At 41.1% G+C, this 20,838-nt stretch overlaps 1 protein-coding gene across 2 annotated transcripts; it reads right to left on the bottom strand.

Annotated features, from left to right (window-relative positions):
• Nucleotide 1: 1 nt before the first annotated feature.
• UGP2 (UDP-glucose pyrophosphorylase 2) lies at nt 2-20,465 on the bottom strand. 2 transcript variants are annotated; one of them, XM_010574745.1, is made up of 10 exons: nt 20,379-20,465; nt 14,585-14,712; nt 13,934-14,041; nt 6,946-7,131; nt 5,340-5,473; nt 4,375-4,672; nt 3,112-3,309; nt 2,682-2,924; nt 2,104-2,208; nt 2-1,108 (listed from the first exon to the last, which is right to left on the bottom strand). In XM_010574745.1, the coding sequence occupies exons 1-10, from the start codon at nt 20,395-20,397 to the stop codon at nt 1,001-1,003; spliced, it is 1,527 nt and encodes a 508-aa protein (XP_010573047.1). In that variant the 5' UTR covers nt 20,398-20,465; the 3' UTR covers nt 2-1,000. The 2 variants fall into 2 exon arrangements, with proteins under 2 accessions (XP_010573047.1, XP_010573048.1); XM_010574746.1 differs by lacking the exons at nt 13,934-14,041; nt 14,585-14,712; nt 20,379-20,465 and adding an exon at nt 13,341-13,471 and having other exon boundaries at nt 5-1,108.
• Nucleotides 20,466-20,838: the final 373 nt, after the last annotated feature.

Genomic DNA, 20,838 nt, shown 5'->3' with positions numbered 1-20,838 from the left:
GTTGTTTTTAAAGACCAACTTCTTTAATGATACATACCAGTGTTATACTAAGCTTACAAAATAAAGTTGTCTGCATGTAAATACAAGAGAAACATTAAGAAATCAATAGTGATCAGGACAGGGATTTCAATTCCTGTACAAATTTAGAAATTACTCAAGAGACTATAAATTAACATACATGGCTGTGACAATATGAACACAGGTGTAGTCAACATGATCCATTTATTGAAAAAAAGAGGGCAGCTCAAGGATTTAAGATATTAACAGGAGATCCAGTCTTAAATGGGATGTGAAAGAGCAAACACCACATGGATACTGAGGCATTTTTCTCAAGTATTAGATTCTTTGGGTGAGTTTGGAACACCAACGATTCCCACTCACAATACAGAAATGGAGGTATTGACAGCCTTACCCCAGTATTTGACATACAATTGGGATAGGACATCCCACTTGTAGTTTGTGGGGGTAAAGAGGGCTATAGGTGAGGAGAGTTGTGAGCACATGAAATACAGGGTTTTTAACAGCCCGTTCAGCAGTAGTGAAACTTTTGGTTTTCAACGGTGCCTGCACTTATACTTCATAAAAAGTCACATGAGTAGCTAACCATGTTGTCCCACATGTATTGCTTCACAGCTTTATTTCTGCAGTTACAAGCAATTCAAAACTACTAAATGTTAGAGGCAAGCCTCTTAACTTCTTATCAAAGAAGATCTGTCCATCTTACCGCAAGACAAACAGTATTGCACTTCAAGGTTATATTAACTGAGTTACAGAATCTCTTTAAGGACTGAAGCATTACTTACGCACATCCATTGCGCTATGTGTCTGCTTAAAAAGATAAGCAAGAGAAATTAATTTTAAATTAATACTGCAGGGTACTGTGAAGATGACAAAGCATAGGCCCTCTGTGTACTTATATTTCTAATGCTTAAAAGGTTCTTCCAGTACGAGGCTGGTTTAGCACAGCAGTCTACAGAACCAGCCGTGCCCTTTCCCTGACTCAGTGGTCCAGGATCCGAAGATTGCCAGATACAATTTTGTTCTCTAGTAGGGCTCCAGCTGGGATGTCAATTCTGTCACCATGATTTGCAATGATGATAACTGTTCCCTGGATTTACAGAAGAGAAAACAAGCCATTAGAAACTTTGTATTAACTCTTGTCTTGGAATGAGCAAGAGTAGTGTTGTCTGGAGGACCAGTTAGGCATCAGCTGTAATGCAGCCAGATCCTGAATGCATTTAGTGGTATTGTTTCTGCACAGACTTTTTTCCATGCCCCCCACAACAAAGGTTTTCAACAAGCAATATTGGAAACAGTGTAATTACCAGCATACTAGATACTATCAGCTTATAAGCACAGCTGATGCCTTCTTTGAAGATACATACTTGCTGTAAGTGCTCTTACCATGTCTGCTTGCTTTTAGGTGGAAAAATGTTACCCACATCAGTATGTCGTGGCACAGCTCACCATTACAGCTGTAAGGCAAATACACAGAAAGAGCTGGGCACGCATACACGTGTGTGAGTGTGCAGTCCGATAATGGCCTAAGCCAGGTCGAGTGCTGGTTGTTGCAGCCCCACCTTGCACCAATCTGCATCAGCAGCTAAACTGCCCTAGACTTACAGGACCATGACAATGTTCTGCTGGGATTGGCCGGATTCTAAGGAATAATTTGAGAGAGAAAATAACTTGCTCAGCTTCAATGTTTACTAATAAATCAAGAACACCAAATTGATGAGAAAGGGCCTGTGGCTGTAAAGCCAGCCTGGGAGGTGAGGTGGTACATGCCTTGTAAAGCTGAAGGACAAAGATGTAAGCATCATTTCGAACACAGATTCATGCAGTCTGTGGTGTTTTCAAGGTTTGTGGATAAACCTCTGCTCTCCCGGGGACTATACAGAGAAGGAGCTATAGCAGTAACACCTTGCACTCCATAAGGGTCACTGTTCAGTCTTGGCCTCTGGAGTCCCTGGGCCAGTTACTTAATTCCTAGGAGTGCTTCCATGGACTGTGCATAAAAAGGCACTGGCTTAGGCAGGATCAATTACCAAGGAGCAGAGATCAGTCACGTTTATTGCAGGAGCATCCCAATTACACACTCACCTTTAATGAAACATTCTTCCCAAATGTAACATCACCTGAAACCGTGAGATGATCCAGCTCCAGCATATCTGGAATACTTTCAAACCGCCGCAGGTAATCTTGAACCTTTTGGAGAGAGGAAAGAATAGAGACAGGTTTAAATCCAGCTGTGGATTAAGACATGTGGGAGCTTCTTGGAAACTCCTTTCAGGGACCTTTCTAGAATCTACATCTGACTTCATGTAAGAGTTGCTAGTTTGAAAGCAACACAGTATTGTCATTTCTGTCAGTGATAACTACGAGAAACAGTAAGGGTAGTATCCCACCAAAGTTGCGCGAGCTCTAGAGAGCACACAACCCAATTCACCTTCTGTTTCCTCAGCTGATGGGGTAAAGGAGCACCTAACAGCAGTATGACATTATGCATGCATGTTAAGTACATAGTTTGTATTCTAACAGCCTAACAGTTCTTTACAAAGAGCAAAAGGGAATACCAGAAGGGCAGAGGTAGATGAAGTAAACCTCACTTTTAACTTATTTATTGCTACGGAGTGTATTTTTATTCAGAGATAAAAACAAAGTATAGTTATAGAGTTTACCTTTGTGAAAGAACTTCCCAGTTTGACAAGAGGCACTGTTGGAAATTCACGCTTCTCGCTCATCGTTAGAGATCCAGCATTAAGGCTATACAAATTAGACATCACAAGCAAGAGATCTGACGTGGTCTTAACAGGCAGAAAACGACTACGAGGTACGTTTATCCCCAGAGAGTTCTCAAAACTCTTAATAGCAGCACCAACTGCAGTCTCCAACTGGATAACATTCAAGCCTCCATCCAGAGTCTGGAAGAGAAAACTCATGTAAACACAACCAGCAGGTAACAGCACTCAGAACTAGAGATGAGCCTAAGTCAGCTCTGCAGTTACCAGCAGACCAGCTCCTTTTTGAAGGCAGCAGTCCCTATTCCGTTACCTAGAAACTAACAGTTCTTTTGAGTCCGTTTCCTCTAAACTCTTCCTAGCTGATTACCTTTGGGTTAACAATGATCTCCATGTCAATAGCATTCTTCTCTTGCAGCCTTTTAATTGCAGACAGAGCAATCCACAAATTGTTGGTATTGAATATTTTGAATTTTGACACGGACTTGAATTCATCCACATGTGCTTTTGGGACCTGAGCTATCTCCACCAGCCTCAGCTTGTTTTCGTATTGTGTAAGCGTGCCACCCTGCAAGGGTCAAAGAAAATGTTTTAAGTCCTGTTCACGAGATGCCACAGAAACGCCCCCCTCACCCCAAACAGATGCACTGCTTTGTTGGCATTTAAAGTTGAACCTCAGTGAAAACATGTTGCTTGTGTTCAGCTACCAGGTTACTAAATATAGAGTGTGTTTAAAGTACAGTCAGAACTGTCAAACGATCATGTTTCAGCACTCCAAGACAGTTAATTCTTTTAGTGAAAGTTGTTGAGAATCTTTTGCAAGTGCTGCCATTGTCAAAAATCACCTTCAGCCGTACTTTGCCAGATTACAGAGCAAAATCTAAATTAAATCTAATAGTTCTGTATTTGTGGCACTTACTGGAGAAACAAGTGGTACTTCAGTAACCTGAACTGAATTCTTACAGCACATTTCTGGTTTTATAGAACTAAGTCAGAGCTTTCTTAATATCTAATGAGTACAGAAAACATCACGTTTCCTCCCCATCCTCACATTTAAAAGAATAGAGGCAAAGGACAGGACAAATTACTGCATGCTAGAAGCATGCGATATGTGCCATAAACACCTGACAAGTTGTTAAACCTGGACTTTGTACGAAGTCAAGCAGCTAGGGCAGGAGCAGACTGGCAGCCACCCCAAGCTGAGTTGTACAATGCACACCTTGGCAGCTGGGTAAGTAGCTTAGGCAGTTTTCAGTTAATAGAGATACAACTGCTGTATCCCACCCCAAAGTATCTCCAAACTTTTCCCCTGTGTAAATGACAGTTTGGAGAAGGTATGGGGGTTGTGACCTGCCCCCTGCAGAAATCACTTGTGTTTTCAGCAATCAGTCAAATCCAGGCTGTCCTTGTCTGCTGTTGCCCAGAACCTAGATCCAATTTGTTCCATGAATTAGAACTTCATAAACTTGCTGATTTTGTGCATCTCAAATTAGATCACAGCTGATGTATTAAATGGTGCCTAAAATAGCTATACGAAGATTTAATGTTTTATGCATACAGAAGAGAGAAGACGCTGAGATCTTCACCAACATGCCAGGCATTCAGACAGACTTGCACAACTATTTCCCTTTACCTTCACATCTGCCCTGGTTTTGTTTGTGACTTCCATGACAAATTCACAACGTTTTCCATTGGGTGGGTTCATAAGATGATTAAGAATGTAAAGGTCCACAGTGGCACCCAAGTTATCTATATTGGATACAAAAATATATTCCTTCCCCTCTCCGATAAGGTTATCCAGCAGACCAGAGTTATAGAAACTGGCATAGATATCTCCGTGGCCTGGGGGATACCAGCACTCTGTATTCTCTCCTGAGTAAGATACATCCTTGGCTATTGGCAGCAGAGTTTCCTTGTTAATTCTAGGATACCTGGAAGACAGTGGGTTTTGTTGAGTTCTCACCAATGTCAGACTAGCATAAAGAAAAACAAAAGTACAACAGCAAAGGTGCAACTACTTGGGCTTTTTCATACAGCTTTTGAAGGTGTGCTTTCTAGGTTGGTATAAGTACTCTGAATTGAAAGACCCATCCAAATACTGAGCTATCACTAAGAAGCTAGAGCACACAATCTCTCATTCAAGGATCTAAAGCCACAGTTCTCAGACTGTGCTGTTGAACAGCTTCCCTCTGACATGCAGGTTCAGAGCATGCCAGGCACGCCTCTGACATCATCAGCCACTATAGATTAGAGTTTGTTTTTGATAAGGAAGCCATGTTCCGTCTCCCTCCAGAGCCCAGGTACCCTAAAAGCAAATTCAGGAATCAAGCGACCAGCATCCAGTAAACCATTATTCACACATTTCTTAGAACCTGTGTCCCACACCCCCCCTCCCTAATTTTAATACATTGCCTTTGGCTCTGCTTAACACCCTGATGTTTCAGTCTTTCAAAGAGGCCCAAAATAGAGACTGAACATGGGTACAGAAGACACTATTGCTACCTCAACATCTCAAACTAAAAACCCACACCATTTGGAGTATGGAGAAACGCAAGCTAGTTTTTTCCTTTCACCCCAAGTAGAGAAGTTTTTTGATACCTGCTTTGATTAAAAGTATATATCTTCACACGGCTGTGACTGTATTTCTGCAAGATTTTCTTTGTGTCATCATCAGTGTTGAAGGAATTCATGAGAACAAGAGGAACATCAGTGTTGTAGGATTTGTTTAAATGCTGAGATTGGAAAGAAATGGTAAATTCAGCATGTATTATTAGCTTTAACTCCTGACGCCTAAGATTTTGGGAGAAAGAGATTAGATAAAACAGACTGGAAATAATAAATGCATGAGATAAAAGAGAGATGTGCTTATACTGACAGAAAGAATAATAAATCAGGTAAAGGAAAACAAATCCTTGTAAGTAGTAAAGATAAGGCCCACATTAAGATACAATCAATCTTTGTTTTTAAATCTGCATCAAGATTTAAAATTTGAAAAGCACGAAACCACAAAATTATTATTTTAAATTTCAGGCTACTATTGATTACAAAAAGGCATGTTTTCCCTCAAATTATTATAAAGTCTGTCAGGATGAAGTTTCAAAACCTTCTCTGCACAGTAAGCACTTTTGAGCCTTCTTGGCAGGCTACGAGATGGACAATAGTATCAAGAGTACATAATAAATGAAATGTCACCATGTTAATTATTTGGGAATCTATAGAATGGAGCTGAAATACACAAGAGCATTTCCATGCGCACAGCACAGCAAAGACAAAAATCAGAAAACATGACAGTGTTCCACCAAAAATAGAGTGTGCAGAAAAAAAAGATACTTCAGTGAGTTTTAGGCTTTGTGTATTAGATCACCCTCATCTGCTGGGGAGTGTTTGGGATCATTACCCTCTGGTGGAGTCTGAGACTTCCACAATGACCCTTTTGAGAAAGCGCCCGCAACACCGAAGGATTAGGACTGCATTAGTTGGATATAAATTTAAGTCTGCTATAGAACTAACACACATGGAAGAGTCACTCCAAACAAACACCACACTGAGGCAAAAATTGTTGGAGGTCCAGAAACTATGGAACAGGCACACCCAATTTCCTACTCTAATGACCATCTTAATTATCTGCTGTAAGAGGAATATTCTGCATTAAAAACATAAGTTGAAATGATCTCTCTCAGCACCACCAGCTGTTATTTTATTTTACTTTTCTTTCTTCAGAGGAAAATGCCAGCAATCACTTTCAGCATGAGAGTTTTAATTCAACAAGGAACTTGGAGCTGCTGCGAAGAGCTTTGTTCTAATGCACATAAAAAAACCTTTTAAAAAGCTAAACTTAAGCTTGCACCTGGAGGAGTCAGAAACAAGCCCAGGAGTTAGCCATGCCAAGCCAGCTCTACAATTTGATTGCTTGTGTTTCAGGACACAGTCACCACTGTCTGGGTTGGTGTGCACAGGCTGAGTTACACGTGTGCTAACATGTGTGGAGTGGACAGAGTTCAACTGCCGACTGCACTGTCTCTTTCATGCCTATTCTTTCCAAAACAATTCTCCACTTCACCACTAGCACTGTGACCAGAACTCTTTTCCCTCTCCTCTTCCTTTTGGCAAGCCTCCACCGTGATCTCTGTTAAAGGGCCCTACAGGAGAAGCTCAGTGTGTCTTGCTTCCTCCAATGTAGAAAGAAAAGCCCACCAAAAGTTACCTCAATCTGCTGAACTGTCAGATCCAAGAAGGTGTTCTCATTCCGCACCCCGATAAGACTTTTGGGGCCTTTACAACCCATGCTTGTGCCCAAGCCGCCATTTAGCTTCACAACCACCAGCTTGTTCAAGACAGAAGCAATGTTATCAGGCAGTCCTCTGGCCTTTATCTTCTCATAAGGCTGGATCTGTAAAAAAAAAACAAACATAAAAAACAGCAGTCAGATATCTGGAAGGAAATTTCTTTCTCCTAAAAACCTTCAAAACTTAAAATTCAGCAATAATACCCATTATTTATTTATATGATTTACGACACTAAAGAACATTTGCAAAATGAGTCTACAATAATCTGATTTGTTACAATACAAATAACCCAATTTGTTACTACAATAACCTCTTTTCTTGAGAACTTCTATAGACTTTGTGACACCAGTCACAATCAGCTTCATACAGATGAAAAGATGTCCCTGTCTACTCTTCCAGGTAGGGTAAACTGACTCGATGGTGAAGAGGGGTAAGGAAGAAGTCAGGCCAGTTATACCACTTACCACAACCCTCCTCTTGTCCTGCAGAAGGAAAGGGGGTCTCCTTGTGAGCCATCTAACTCAGTTCCCCAGTAAGATGACCCCCTTCAGTCAGGCCACAATTTAAGAACACAGGCCCTGCATGCAGGACAAAACTTCTCTTCCCTGGGCAGCTTAAACTCACAGCAGATTTTTTTTTGATACTTTGCTCTGAGGTTGTCAGAGGCAACATTCCTGGCAAAAGGTTTGTTCTTTGAATCAGTCTAAACCAATTTTTATTCCAACTACTAGTCCAATACAATAATTCATCTCTCCCAATAGCATGCTACAAAGTGGAAGAAAGTTCCTAGTTCTTATCCTGCTATTTTCAGGATGTGTTCATCCAGCTCACATTAAACCTTGCAGAAAGTCTTCTACCTTGCTGACAGCTATATCCTACAAGTTTAAAAACAGAGTATAGGCCACGTTTGGGGCTAGTGATGGAGAGCAAAATCACGCTTGTAATGAAAGTGTGCCTTGCATTAGGCATTGCTCATCCCCTAATCCAAAGCACCTAAGTAAAAAAAAAACAAAGGCAACAATGCAATGATAGGTATCATGCCAAAACTCTTAGAGCAAAATCAATACAATTATTCTTTAGCCTGCCCTTCTAGAGATTTTCTTTTGAAGAAAAGCCTTGGTGTTTCAGTGCTGTGTGTATTCTAGCAGCAAGAAAATTATTGTAGTTCTGTAACAGGTGTGTAAGATCCACAGCTGATTTCCAAAACCAAATACATACAGAGTAGTTTTTGGAACAGTGTTTGCTTTGGGCAAGTCAGGCTGGGGTTCAAATGGAAATTCACATTGCACTGGAACAAGAGTCATATTTCTTACTCAGATGTGCAGGGGTAGAGAGGAGAGTTTGCACAATTCCAGCATTCCAGTACACCACAGGCAGCAGATTAAAGCAGATCCCTCACATTAGGGAAATTCTGCCTTACGCAGGATCTGGAAAGCTTATGGTATATATTTAAAGATAAGATCGCTCCACGTGGAGTTATCATGGCTCAGGCAGCAAGCAGTAACACAATCACTGCCATTTCACAGAGGACAGACGTGGGAACTTATTTCCAAAGTTCCTAGAACTTTTCAGGAACAGAAGTGTGCAAAAAGCAGAATCTTGCTGTGTTTTGTCAACAACAGAGATTGTGTTCAGGCTGGGTAGACACCTTGAAAAAACACCACTCATTAACAAAGAGATGATAAACACTGATTTTAACATACTGAAGGTATATCAGAAAGCTTAATGAGGATTCACTACCAGCAGGATCTACAGAAATTTACACTCAGACATTTACTACCTCCCATCCGCTCTAAGGTCAATACCACTCCATTAGACTGCAAATGGATTTAAAACATTTAGGTTTGAGCTTTAGCTGAGTGAGATGTGAGTCACACCCACGATGTTCAGACGCCATCTAAACAGCCAAAAAAATTATTTCAACTTTCAATTCTTACTACGTTCTTCTTGCATCACTCACAATATAGTTCTCCAAAAAGAAGAAAGTCTGCCCCTCAGTTCAGGGCCAGACTGCCTCAAATCATTTGCTTTTGCTGAAGTGCCAACTACCCTTTCATGTCTTCACTACCATGCCTGAAACTAGCTTATGCAGAAAGCTTAGAGTAAAATCCTGATGAAGTTAACAGTTCGATCCAGGCCCTCCATCAAGGACTTAGTTCATTGGATGTTGCATCAGCTACAACACAAAATTTATAACTCAGCCTCACTAAATATTTCAGTTTCTTCTGGCACAGGCATTGGAAATGACAACTTGGCAATGAAGCCCTGGATTTTGAAGGGTCTTTAATTCAGAGAATAACAAATGTCAAGTACTCAAATTCAGGCAGGATCGTTGCAGCATCAGGACTGCTGGATGCCAGTGCTATCATCTAGCAGTTCCAGTCATCTGTAGGCACTAACATGCAGAACTACCTCATCACCTATGAGCATATACACAAGTGTAAGAAGTGCTCCACAGTAATAAAAATCAATTCTTGCTCTAAGGATTTGGAACAGTGGACTTGACAAGTAACTGCTGATGGGGAAATACTTCAGGAACAAAAATGGGCAGGAGTGACATGGCTTACAGATGCATGACTACAGTGTTACTCATTTGAGACGTCTCAAAACTGTGGTTTGAGATTGTTCTGAGATGACATATCTAGCTTCTTTACAGACAACGTCACAGAAGTGATTTTCATAACAGTTTGCATGAGGCAACATTGGGAATTTGACTAACAGATTTCAGAAGCATACTCCTACTGCAAGGAAGTTTGCAAGAATTTGTCAGAGACAGACAAAATGAACATCAGGGCTGTCATCGTGGGTAGGCTGGAAAGGAATACACCCATATTAGTCAATAGGCACTTACAGAACAACAACGAAACATTTACTCAGCACCAAGGGACAGTTTTAGAAACAGCACCAAGTGAACCTTTAAAACTAGTTTCCAGAGTTGAAGATAAGGAAGATGTTTTACTTTTAAGTAAGAGCATGACATTCTTTCTTTTCCTTCATGATATAGTTCATTAAGATGACAACCTGAGCTGCAGACAAGAATCTGACCACTGGGAAAAAAACCAACCTAATAGACAAGCTCTTTTCACACTCGCATTGCTTTGGATGCTCTCTTTACATCCAAAAATAGGTTTTGCATTGCTATTCTGCAGTTAGCTTGATCACGGCAGTTCTCTCAGAGGCCTCCCAGCAGGACTTTGCTATTGCTTCCAATTCAAACAAACAGATCGCTGCAATCTATATCAACAGGATTAAACTACAGTTGCCATGTCCACATTCTTTACCTCCCCTCCTTGTTAACTGGCACTCTAAGTATACTTTCTTCTCTGAAGACTGGGTCCTAACTATGCTAGCTATCACTGTAAGCCTTTGGACATATGAAAGCAAAGCATCTGGAAGGAAAAAACAAGTCAGAGGTTTACCAAGATAAAGTGAAATGGGTTCAATCTTCTGTTATTGTCATCTGGAGCTTACAAGTTGCTTACCCATTGGTATTAGTTGTTACACTGAAAACATGGAGGTCAGGGATGAAATCTCCCATTGCAGAGAAAAAGAGAGGAACATGACAAGACAATCATTTCTGTTTCAATTTACTGACAGGAGCCTTTACTTGTCAGTAGATGCTTCAGGAAAGAACAGAAAGCTACATTCAAAGAACAAGTACAACAGATAACACATTAGATGATCCATGGAAGTCTGATCAGAAATTCCACTCCTATATAGTACAGTCCCATGGCATTGCGCAAAAGCCTGAAACACCTTTGCGACCTAAACTGAAAGTCAGAAGTAGCTTACGTAAAACAGAAAATTAAAAGGCAAAGCCTATAAATGCAATAAACTATTCATGAACTTTTTAAAGCTGTTAAAAATTAACAAACAAAAAAACCCCAACCACACCACATTTTGGCACATTTTTGGGGCGCTTTTATTTTTTTTATAGATATACACACATGCATACATCTGTATGTATACACACACACACGTACATATATACCTAAACAGATACTTACGAGCTCTACTAGGTATCAGCTGAAGATTACATGTGCCAAAATTCTCAGTGCTTTGGGCCAATGAACCACCAAACTAATTCTCCAAAACAATCACAGGCAAATAAATTCACACTGGGGAGAATAAGTCGTTGCTTTCTAGGCCATGATACTTGTAATGCAAGATTCTCAAAAGCAGCCAAGCAGCCCACCACCATCACCACCACCTCATAAAACAAGGTTGTCCGTACAGGCAATTATAAATCACTTGCAAGATTACTAACCAACTTTCCTAATGAGTCTTGTGTGTGCCAACCTCTGTGTTGTTCTAACAAGACCAGGAGGAGAGTACACTGTGTGGTTTTATAACTAGGAAAAGAAAACTCAACTGGAACTGAACAGAAGCACTCGGAGAAAATCTGCATATATTCACAGATGGATACTTGTCCCAAAGAACTCAGTAGTGCAGTCTTTATTCTGAAGCCCTTCTAAAATTGTCACTCTTTACCCCTTCTAAAAGCTCATACTGTTCTTACCTATACTAGCTAGACTAATAATTCTGTAATTCTGGTCTTTAAGAAATCAACTTTTATCTAATAATTCCACAAGTCATACCCCTCAGCAAAGAACAATTTGGGAGAAGTTACACTACAGGTCACTTGAAAAGGGTTTAATGTAAGACACATTTATCTTTCCATGGTATGCCCCCTACATGACTGACATATTAAAAAGGTGGTGGAGGCAGGGTAACTACAAGCAGGGTTTGAGGAGGGTGGGGACATGGAACTCATGATCAGCAATAAAAGAAAAGAAAGAAAAATACTCAAGAACGTTAAGTTTGCTTTCAGTTTTTGAGAGCACCCAACCCACCTCCTGTCAGATCAGGAAGTCTAAGAATCATCTAATAAATCCTAAAGAAAGAGATATTTATTATGAAGTGAAGAAGGCATGGAAGGAAGTTTGTTTATGGGTATTTTTCCCTAGCTTTCTTCTGTGACATTTACCAAGTATGATTATTTGATTTGGAGTACATGCTAGGAAGCAAAATTTCATTTAAGATCATGCATGCATCTCAGCTGACCCAAAGTGACCTGATTTTGCAGGATTCTTACCTTTCTCTCCTCTTGTCAAAAATTGCTACATAACTAAGGGACACATTTAAGAATGAGACAGTACAGCCCATAAGGAAGAAGAGAGATACTCTTTCTAATCGTGCCCTCCTTTCAGCCCTCTGTGACCTTAAGTTAGACCTCTGCCCAAGCTCTTTTTTAACAGCTTGCCCTGCCTGGGAATGTCCCATCAGTCTATTTTAGTGTCTTATCATAACCCTCCTGTTTGACATTTCCTCCCAACTTCCTACCTGGTAATTTTCAGTCCTTTACAGAACTTGAAAGTTTTTCCACTGAAGATGTGCAAAACTTTAAAAATAGACAATAGCTCTCCCTCTCCACGAAGCAACCCATTCACTCACATCAAATTGCTGTAATTTAATCCCAGGCCTTATCTTGACACAGAGAACAGTTTATTCCTTTCATTGTTGTAACTACCTTTTTACATATTTAAAAGACTTATCACTCCCCAGAGTCTCACCCCCTCTAGACTAAAAGCAACCCCCTTTTCTTCAGCCTTCCTTGTAAGTCATGTTATCCAGAACTCCAATTTCTCACCTTGGCCTCTTTATTGAAGGTAGATTTTTCTCCCCAAAGCAACACTGCATTCAGTGTTACGGTACAGAAGACAGAGAGACTTCACATGTTTTTGATGTTAAAAGAAAACACTCAACCTTGGAAAAACCCTATACTTGCTCTAAAACAGCATAATTCTTCAACACTTTAGAGAGCAGCAGTGCATCTGTTCTGGAAGTAACTGGACAGCCTGCCTTTCAGTTAGAAACAGAGCCTCGATTGAATCACCACAGAGAGGCTAAGAGAAACCACAAATGTGTAAGGACACAGAAGTCCTGCAATATGCCAAGATCACTACACTGGGAAAAGCAAGAGTTTGTAGTACAACTACACCGTTAGTTACGCAAGAGTCAAAAGACAGCCTAAGGCCACAGATGAATCAATAAAATGAGATTAGGTTTAATAGGAAGTATTTATTTCAGTACTAAACAGTGCTGAAAAAAATATTTAGTGCTTTTTCAGCAGCAGCAGCTCAAGTGGCAGGTTATAAGTTATAACAACTTAGATGACATTAGAAAATTACACTCGAAAAAACCCCACAGTCAACTACTTGTTTCAGATTCGCTTCTACTTCAGAGTCGCTTTTACTGAGCTGCTGTAGATTACAGAAGTTGCTAAACGAGCTATATAACCCAGCCCACTTACCATATGTCCCTTTCAAATTATTTAGCAGAATGGATTGCTGGAAACAGTCTCATCCAAGATGTGCAACCTTCTTTCACGGGCAGGAGGGAAATGGGAACAACAAGGGTCCTACCTACTTCCCCTCTAACACAAGTTACCATTTACTCCAGAGAAGGTACCAAATGGTAAGATGGCATCTGTCCCATTTTGTTCCCCTGCTCAAAGAATAGCTAACAAAATAACACCAACAAACTTGACCCATACGTTAAGCAGGACCTGATGTTCAGGAACACATTCAACATATGTCAATAAATAATTATTTTTCTGTTAGAACCCAAAGTGTTGTCCTATGTGATTTTACAGAACCATGGCAGATATATCCATTCTAGGAGCGACTACATAGAATCATTTAGGTTGGAAAAGACCTTCGAGATCATCGAGTCCAACCATCATCCATGCCCACTAAACCATGTTATGGAGTACCCTGTCTATGCGCTTTTTTAATACCTCCAGGGATGGTGACTCAACCACTTCCCTGGGCAGCCTATTATTTGCTACAAGTAGCAATTATCAGTTTTATGTTCCTCACAGACTGTCACTTCATTGGAACTTACAGAATCTTCTGGAGGTCTTTGAATCTTCCCCCAGTCCACAGATGGTCCCTTTTCTTGTAGGAATCTATGAAATAGCTTCTTAAATCCTTCCAGGTCCTTTTTAGTGTGCTACAAAGAAGAAATGCATTAGCTAATTCTGGTATTTAATGCATACCTATTCAATCATGGAAGCGGTTCTACAAACTTGATGTACAATCTATTCACAAGAATAATTTTATCAGCACTTAGGTAGACATGCTAAAGTTTAAGTAAAATTCTAAAAGGTACCAAAAGCTCATTTCCACTAAAACTCAAGGTACAAAACCAACTTGGATACCTTAAAGACAAGCCTTTAGTCAAAATCATTAGAATTTGGCCCAATCTTTAGGATAACAGCTTTACCCTCCCTTTCTGTAATCCATTAAAGATTACATAGAACCTTTAATAACTAAAGATGATTAAACACTTAATAACAATTCTGTCACGCAGTTTATATGGAACTGAAAGTCTCCTACTGACATTGTATCCAGGCTACTCTTCCACACAGGGTCATAGCATGTCCTAAAAATAAGGATCATGGTATTCTGTGATTTGTCTCCCTGTATAACATTTGCCTCAATTTCCTGCATCTAGTTTCTATTCTCTGAGTTGCGTCCACATCATGCTCCTTACCTCTAGCTCATTTGAAGGTGCAGTCGCAAGTATCTTATCAAGTTCTACTTTCATTGAATACTCCAGCTCTTGTCGAATGACTTCCTGAAACTGTGAAGTGCCAGCTTGAGACATTGCTTTGCTGAAATCTTAAATAAAAATAAAAACACGGGTTAAAGGAAAAAGAAGAAAACTAGCTTATTTAGACTACAAATAGCCTTCGATTTTCTTTTAAAAATTAATAAACTCATATAATCTAGTTTTATTTTATTACTGTGCTAGGACTCCAAGAATGTAAAGGTTTTGTTCTTAGTAACTTGGAGAACAGACCTTAAACCGGGGCCACAGAACAACAACCCTTCTCTCAAAACTCAAAAGAGTCCCAAAAGACCAATGATCCATCTCAAGAAGTGTCCAAAAATCCACAGCAGTACACTTTTTTGCTAGAGAGCCAAAGAATTTACATCCTACTGCATCAACACACTTTAGCAAGTAAAAGTGTGAAAAAGCTTTTCACTAAAAAAAATTCTTTTCGGTAGAACATTGTGATCGAGGGTATCCTTATGTTCACACAAGCAAATAAAAACATATGCTTTAATTATTTATACAGTGCGTTTTCACACCATCTTCAGCTTGTTCCAGTAAATATTCCCTTACTTTATCGTATGAGTATTTTCACACTACAGCACGCACTTCAGTTACTAAGCAACCTAGGAAATTCATCTGTCTATCACTTCAGCATTTGTTTTGTTTTTGAAAGGGATAAGCTCCATAAATGTGAAAAAGAGTAAATACACAAATGTTCTATAAAGTCCACATCACAGAAAGAAACGGGAGATAACTTGACTTTATTTTCCAACAGAAAGCATTTGAAGCAAGTGCGTTCTCAAAAGACATTCTGAGTTATGTTCTCTAAAGACCTCAGTTAATTTAATTTCTGCCAAATCTCTTGAGTAATCACTTCTCTGTAATACAGAGAGTGATGTATTGCCAAATATAGCTAGATTTTAGAAACACCCTGAATACTAGTGCAAAAAGGGACAGGCGGAAACTTTGCAAGTGAACAGAGTGATACTGCCAGAAAATATTGTTAGAAGAGGAACCTGTGTTTAAAGTTTACTTATTTAGAACATGCATTAAAAGGCTATTCTATTGAGAATGTCTAAGAAAGCCAGAGGCAGTTCATTTTAATACAATTTTGATTTTATTTTATTTTTTTAAGCAAAGTATTCCACAGCTTCAGACTCAGTGACAGTATCTAATCCTTGCTTTGAAGCCTACAGAAGCCATTTTCCTGACTGCACTGTTTTGCAGGTAGGGGAGGAAAAAAAAACAAAAAAAAACAGACAAGTGCTGCAGTGCACATACTGTGTGTAGTGCAACACAGGGGAAACGCCAGCTCAAGATGAACAGTACAATGAACAATAGGTTCTTTTTTTTTAATCAAATGCTATATTTAGTAGTAAAAACAGGTAATAGTTGAAAGCCTGTTAAGCGTATCTTTGCAGGTCAAATATGTTACAACACAGACAGCTCTTCATTAGGAAGCACTTCCTCCTACAGAAAAATTAGGTCTATACCAGCTTAATACTTTCATTCCAAACTGCTGCAAGTGCTGTCTTTTCACTCACATATTTTAGGTTGATGAGTACTGAAACACTGTTTAAACTCCAGAGAAACAACTGCTAGGAGATACTTCCAGATGTTTGTAGTGCTCCCTGCAACATGTTGTAATACGTGACTTCGGTTACAGCAACAACAGTGGCCATTTCTCACAGTTCACCAGCCTGTAAAACATCTGAGCTTCCCAATATGACGCAACGGACCTCAGAAGAAACTCTGCAAATATCAAGTATTCAACAGAGACCGTCATTCGTGCTGTTAAACACACTGATGCTAAGTAAGGCAGAGCCATCTAGCAACTTTCCCAGGCTGCCATGTAAGTAGGAAAATCTTGATCACTCATATTAGCCAAAAAACTTGTGTCTACCAGATAAAAGAATTTAGAGATTAAGTAACATCACAAACAAATCAAAAGAAAAAGGCATCATAAAAGTAAATGTGTAATAATGTCCTAGTTTGGTTTGTTGGGTTTTTTTATAATACTATAAATTCTCCACAACTTGATGAGCAAATGCTAAAACATTTGATCACCAGCGTCCTCACAGAGAAGTGAAGCAAGCCCGTTGCTTTTTCCAAACACCAAGCGTCAAGCACGCAGACCAGCCAGCTAGATGGGATATTTCTTACCGAAACCCAGACCACCAAAGCTACCAGTGCTGTTGGCTGCATCCTTCATTGGCACTAAAGAATATTTAGGCTTCATGTTGACCATTCAACAACTACTGCAACCAGTCTCATTCAGATTCAACATGCCAGGGCACGGTTGCTTGGGGAGAGCATTATTAGTGCTATTATTATTATTTTGGGGAAAGACAGTGGAAGGACATGGCTGGAGTCCATAAAAACATGTGTTTGCCTGGTGCAGGAAAAGTATCTATTCTGCATACCTAAGAATTTGAATACTCTAACTATGCAGCCAAGAGAAATAGCAACTCAAAGCTTTTCTGCTTTTAACATGCCATTGCAAGGCAGAGGCTTTTAAGCATTTATCTTAAGAGATATCCACCCGGATTTGGACCGGATGGGGATCCATGGCACTCTGTAAAGGCTCCCCAAAGCAAGACCATGACAGCAGCATAGGTACATCTGCTCCAAACAAACGAACTCAGTACTAGTTGTTCCTGTGTTGCTGCCCCTCAGTTTTTGGGAAGAAGCTGGTATTTATGCACCTCAGCCTACTGCTAGCAGAAAGACAACTGCAGTCCTTTAACATGAGCTACTGTTAAATTTAATAGCCCGGGTGAAGGTTGATTTCCCTTTTCACCCTAGCAGCAACAAGGAAGTAGAAAGGCCAGTGCAACTGCCTATCTGAAAGCAGTTACTTCCCACAGGCAAATTCCCTAAGGCTATGACGAAAAACAGTTATTGTGCCTCTAAAAATCTGATGGTAGGCAGGGGTGTCAAATAATTGCAGGAAGAGATTTCCAAGGGTACGTGCGGCCATAAACTCCCAAATTATTTTTAAAAAGAAATGCCTCTTCCAAGCTATTTCACAACCAACGCCTCAGATTTCAGCCTAAGCCCACTTTTATGGGACCAGTATTCTTGAACACTCATCTGAAGGAAGAAAAGGGTGGGATAAGGTAGTGGAAGACTCTTGGGGGACCAGCCCACACAGGAAATTAGCACAGAACAGAAGAGCATGACTCAATAGTTGAGGCTTCAAAAAACACTGGGCTTTGCAAAAATGACCACCCAGGATATCTTATTTTAATGTCTTCAGTGGAAAGTGCTTCCTCAAGTAGTAGAGAAACAACAACTCTTAATCAAGTTTGCGGTGGTGTCTGACGCGTGGAGAGTTTCACTCAAACCCTCCTGCCCCCACTGTTATTTCTGGCACGCTTTTGTGCTCTGCTCTCACTGCTAACCTGCCCCCTGCCCTCACAGCATGAACTACAGCATATGGCAGAGTATTTGCAGGTTTATGATACATAACTTTATAACTGACATATGAAAAACCAAAATATGATAAATCAGATCAAGCCAATAAAAAGGAGGTCTTCCTATGCTATCAGAAACAAAATAAAGGACAGATGTCCTCAGGAAAACTGCACAAAACCAGAACAGCAGTGACCCCTTACTTAGGGGTTTGCATGTATTTCCTTTCTGCTGTCCCTCCTCTTATTATGCATTAAAAGCGGAGAAGGTGTTAAGATTGGTTAGTTTTGTTCATCAATGCACTCAACAGAGAACTTCACTGCCTTGGTACTTGGTATACAAGGACCCAGCACAGGAGGGAGTTGTGGCACAAGTCAAGGAAGAAATCCCGTTTCTCATGAAAAAATTGGGAATCTTTTGGGCTGAGGGTTATGAAGCGCAAATACTTTTGCAATCTAAGTAAGTATATGAAAAGACCTAGGGCAGAAAATTATTTAGGTCTCCTTGGAGCCAGACTACTTGCACAAAAATCAAGAAGGGTGGCCAGGAAGTTAAAACACGCAGCTGAACTTTAAATGTTCTATCCTTGAACTCTGTGCTGAGGGTACACGGTGAATGCCTTAACTTCCACCAACTCCGCTGAAAGTTCAAGGCAACTTTTATCCCCGACGAGGATAAAAATCTCTTTAAATACCCACACTATAATGTGCAACACTATTAAATACTACTTTGTTTGATTTTTAGAACTGAACATACCCACTCAGCCTTTACGAACATTTTTATTTTCCTACTACTAGAGGCAAAATTTGTCAACATATGTTGGACTGAAGCATACGTGAAGTGAAACCTATACGCTCACTCTCCCTCTCTCCTTAACGGATGAGCACATTAGCCTGAGCTAACTCAGAAGTCTGCAACCTAGGAAGCCGTTCTTGCCAGCTGCGTGCACCAAGAGCTTAGGTGTTACAGTCAGACACAGCTGGGCAGCTGATCCTCATGCTAAAAATATCACTTGACATTGGCAACGTGTTTTAGTACTATTGGCCTGATAAAAGAGTACTTAAATGGCTGATGCTTTTTTTAAAAAAAAGCTTTTCAGATTGTCAAATCTTTGGTAATATTTTAAAAGTTGGTTATGATCTTTACATAGGTTTCTCCAGCTTTCAGTTTCATAAATAATGCCACTCCAAGATGGCTACCTTCAGCAGTAGGCTGAGATAAGCCAATTCCATTTAAAAAGAACAATTCAGAATGAATTTTCATAACGTATTTCACAGCAAGAAGGGGCTTATCCCGATAATTTTCAGAGTGGCCAGCTGAGAAATGTGGCTGTAACACTTCCGCCCCTTCAGCTCTCTGCATTTTGCCCAGGTGCCACAGGACATTTGCAGACAGTTGATGCATTTACACAGCAAGTGGTGTACAGTCCTAGACATCCACTGGGTAAGCGACAGCTACTTCCCAAAGCCTGTGAAGGCCCTCAGCTGCCTGCAACGTCCAAGTTCGTACAGCGAAAGACCTACTTGTGTTCTTTCTACAGGCAGCATTACATTTGTTGATAGGCCTGCATGGATTTATATCAAGGAAACCTACAGGCACGGATTTCATTACAAAAAGCACACACACATCATTAGGAATATCAGAAAGGAGGGAAAGAAAACCGCCACAGCAATGCACCGAAGTCATTTTTCTTCCCCAAATGACCTCTTGTGGGCTGGTTCCCTGCTTTGCAATAAAGGAATCTGAAACTCAGACCACGTACACACATGCTCACACATGCAGCGAGTAAAGGAGAGCACCGGAGCCTATTGGGATCAGAAAACACCAAAATACACTCAAGCCTCTGAAAAAAAGTGAAGACATTCGACCTCAGTGCTCTTCCTCCCCCAACTTTAACAGACCGCTTAGTGGAGCGGGGAAGATTTGTGCTTGCAAGATCCCCCTGTGTACTCCAGGTCCTGCCTGTGCATCAGCTGTGGAGAGAAGCCCTGCCACCACAACCACCCAGTTTCACTGTGCGCCTGTACCACACGAGAGCCACGCATCTACCGAGGTAAGCGAACCGAGCAGAACAGAACTGAACTGAACCAGTGGAGGCCCTGCTGCCAAACAACAAATAACACTTTGAGGAAGCCCTTGCACGTCACAACTTGGCTGCCGATCGGGCTGCTACACCTACCGCTGCCTGCGCTCTACCGGGCTCCTGGAAAGGCGAGAAGGACCAAAATAAAAAATAATAATAGAAAAAAGCAGAGATCTATGTATACACAGCTGTAGAGCCAAAGAAAAATAACTACAAAGCACGCCAGCTTACCTTTCGCAAAAGACGACATTTTCGCTCTTTAAGAAAAGAAATACTGTGCTCTTATAAATATGGACCGAATTGTTTGGTTTTTTTTTTTTACCCCAGGGCTGGGGAGGGAAGGGCCGGGGGGGGGGGGCAGGCTGTCTCCCCGCGCCCCTGCGGAGGCTGGCCGCCGCCGGTGGTCGAGCAGCTGCGGGGAGGCGGGAGAGACGGCGGCCCCGGTCCCCCTGGGAACAGACCGCCCGCCGCGCTGGCCCCTCAGCCGAGCAGTCCCTCCCGGGCCGGCGGGCGGGAGGCAAATCCCCGAGGAATTTAAATTTCATCAATGAAAGAGGCGGACCCGCCGCGCCCCGGGTTTCGCCACCCCCAACCCTCCCCTCCTCTCCCCTCCCCGCCGGGCTGGGCCGCCCGCCTCCCCGGGGCTCCCCGCACGGCTCCTCCCCGCTCCCGGACGGGACAGGCCGGGCCG

Source organism: Haliaeetus leucocephalus, unplaced genomic scaffold (genome assembly GCF_000737465.1).
Source record: "Haliaeetus leucocephalus isolate CR32 unplaced genomic scaffold, Haliaeetus_leucocephalus-4.0 Scaffold450, whole genome shotgun sequence".
Taxonomy (NCBI): Eukaryota; Metazoa; Chordata; class Aves; order Accipitriformes; family Accipitridae; genus Haliaeetus; species Haliaeetus leucocephalus.
Note: the sequence above shows the minus strand (reverse complement) of the source record. Positions and strands in the feature narration are given on the sequence as shown.

What these genes read in the sequence shown, in the direction of transcription:
- UGP2 (XM_010574745.1), bottom strand. An exon ending in TGACAGTTCAGCAGATTGAG is followed by an intron (nt 5,474 to 6,945) that starts GTAACTTTTGGT and finishes TTCCAATCTCAG; the next exon opens with CATTTAAACAAATCCTACAA. An exon ending in TATACTTTTAATCAAAGCAG is followed by an intron (nt 4,673 to 5,339) that starts GTATCAAAAAAC and finishes ACTGTCTTCCAG; the next exon opens with GTATCCTAGAATTAACAAGG.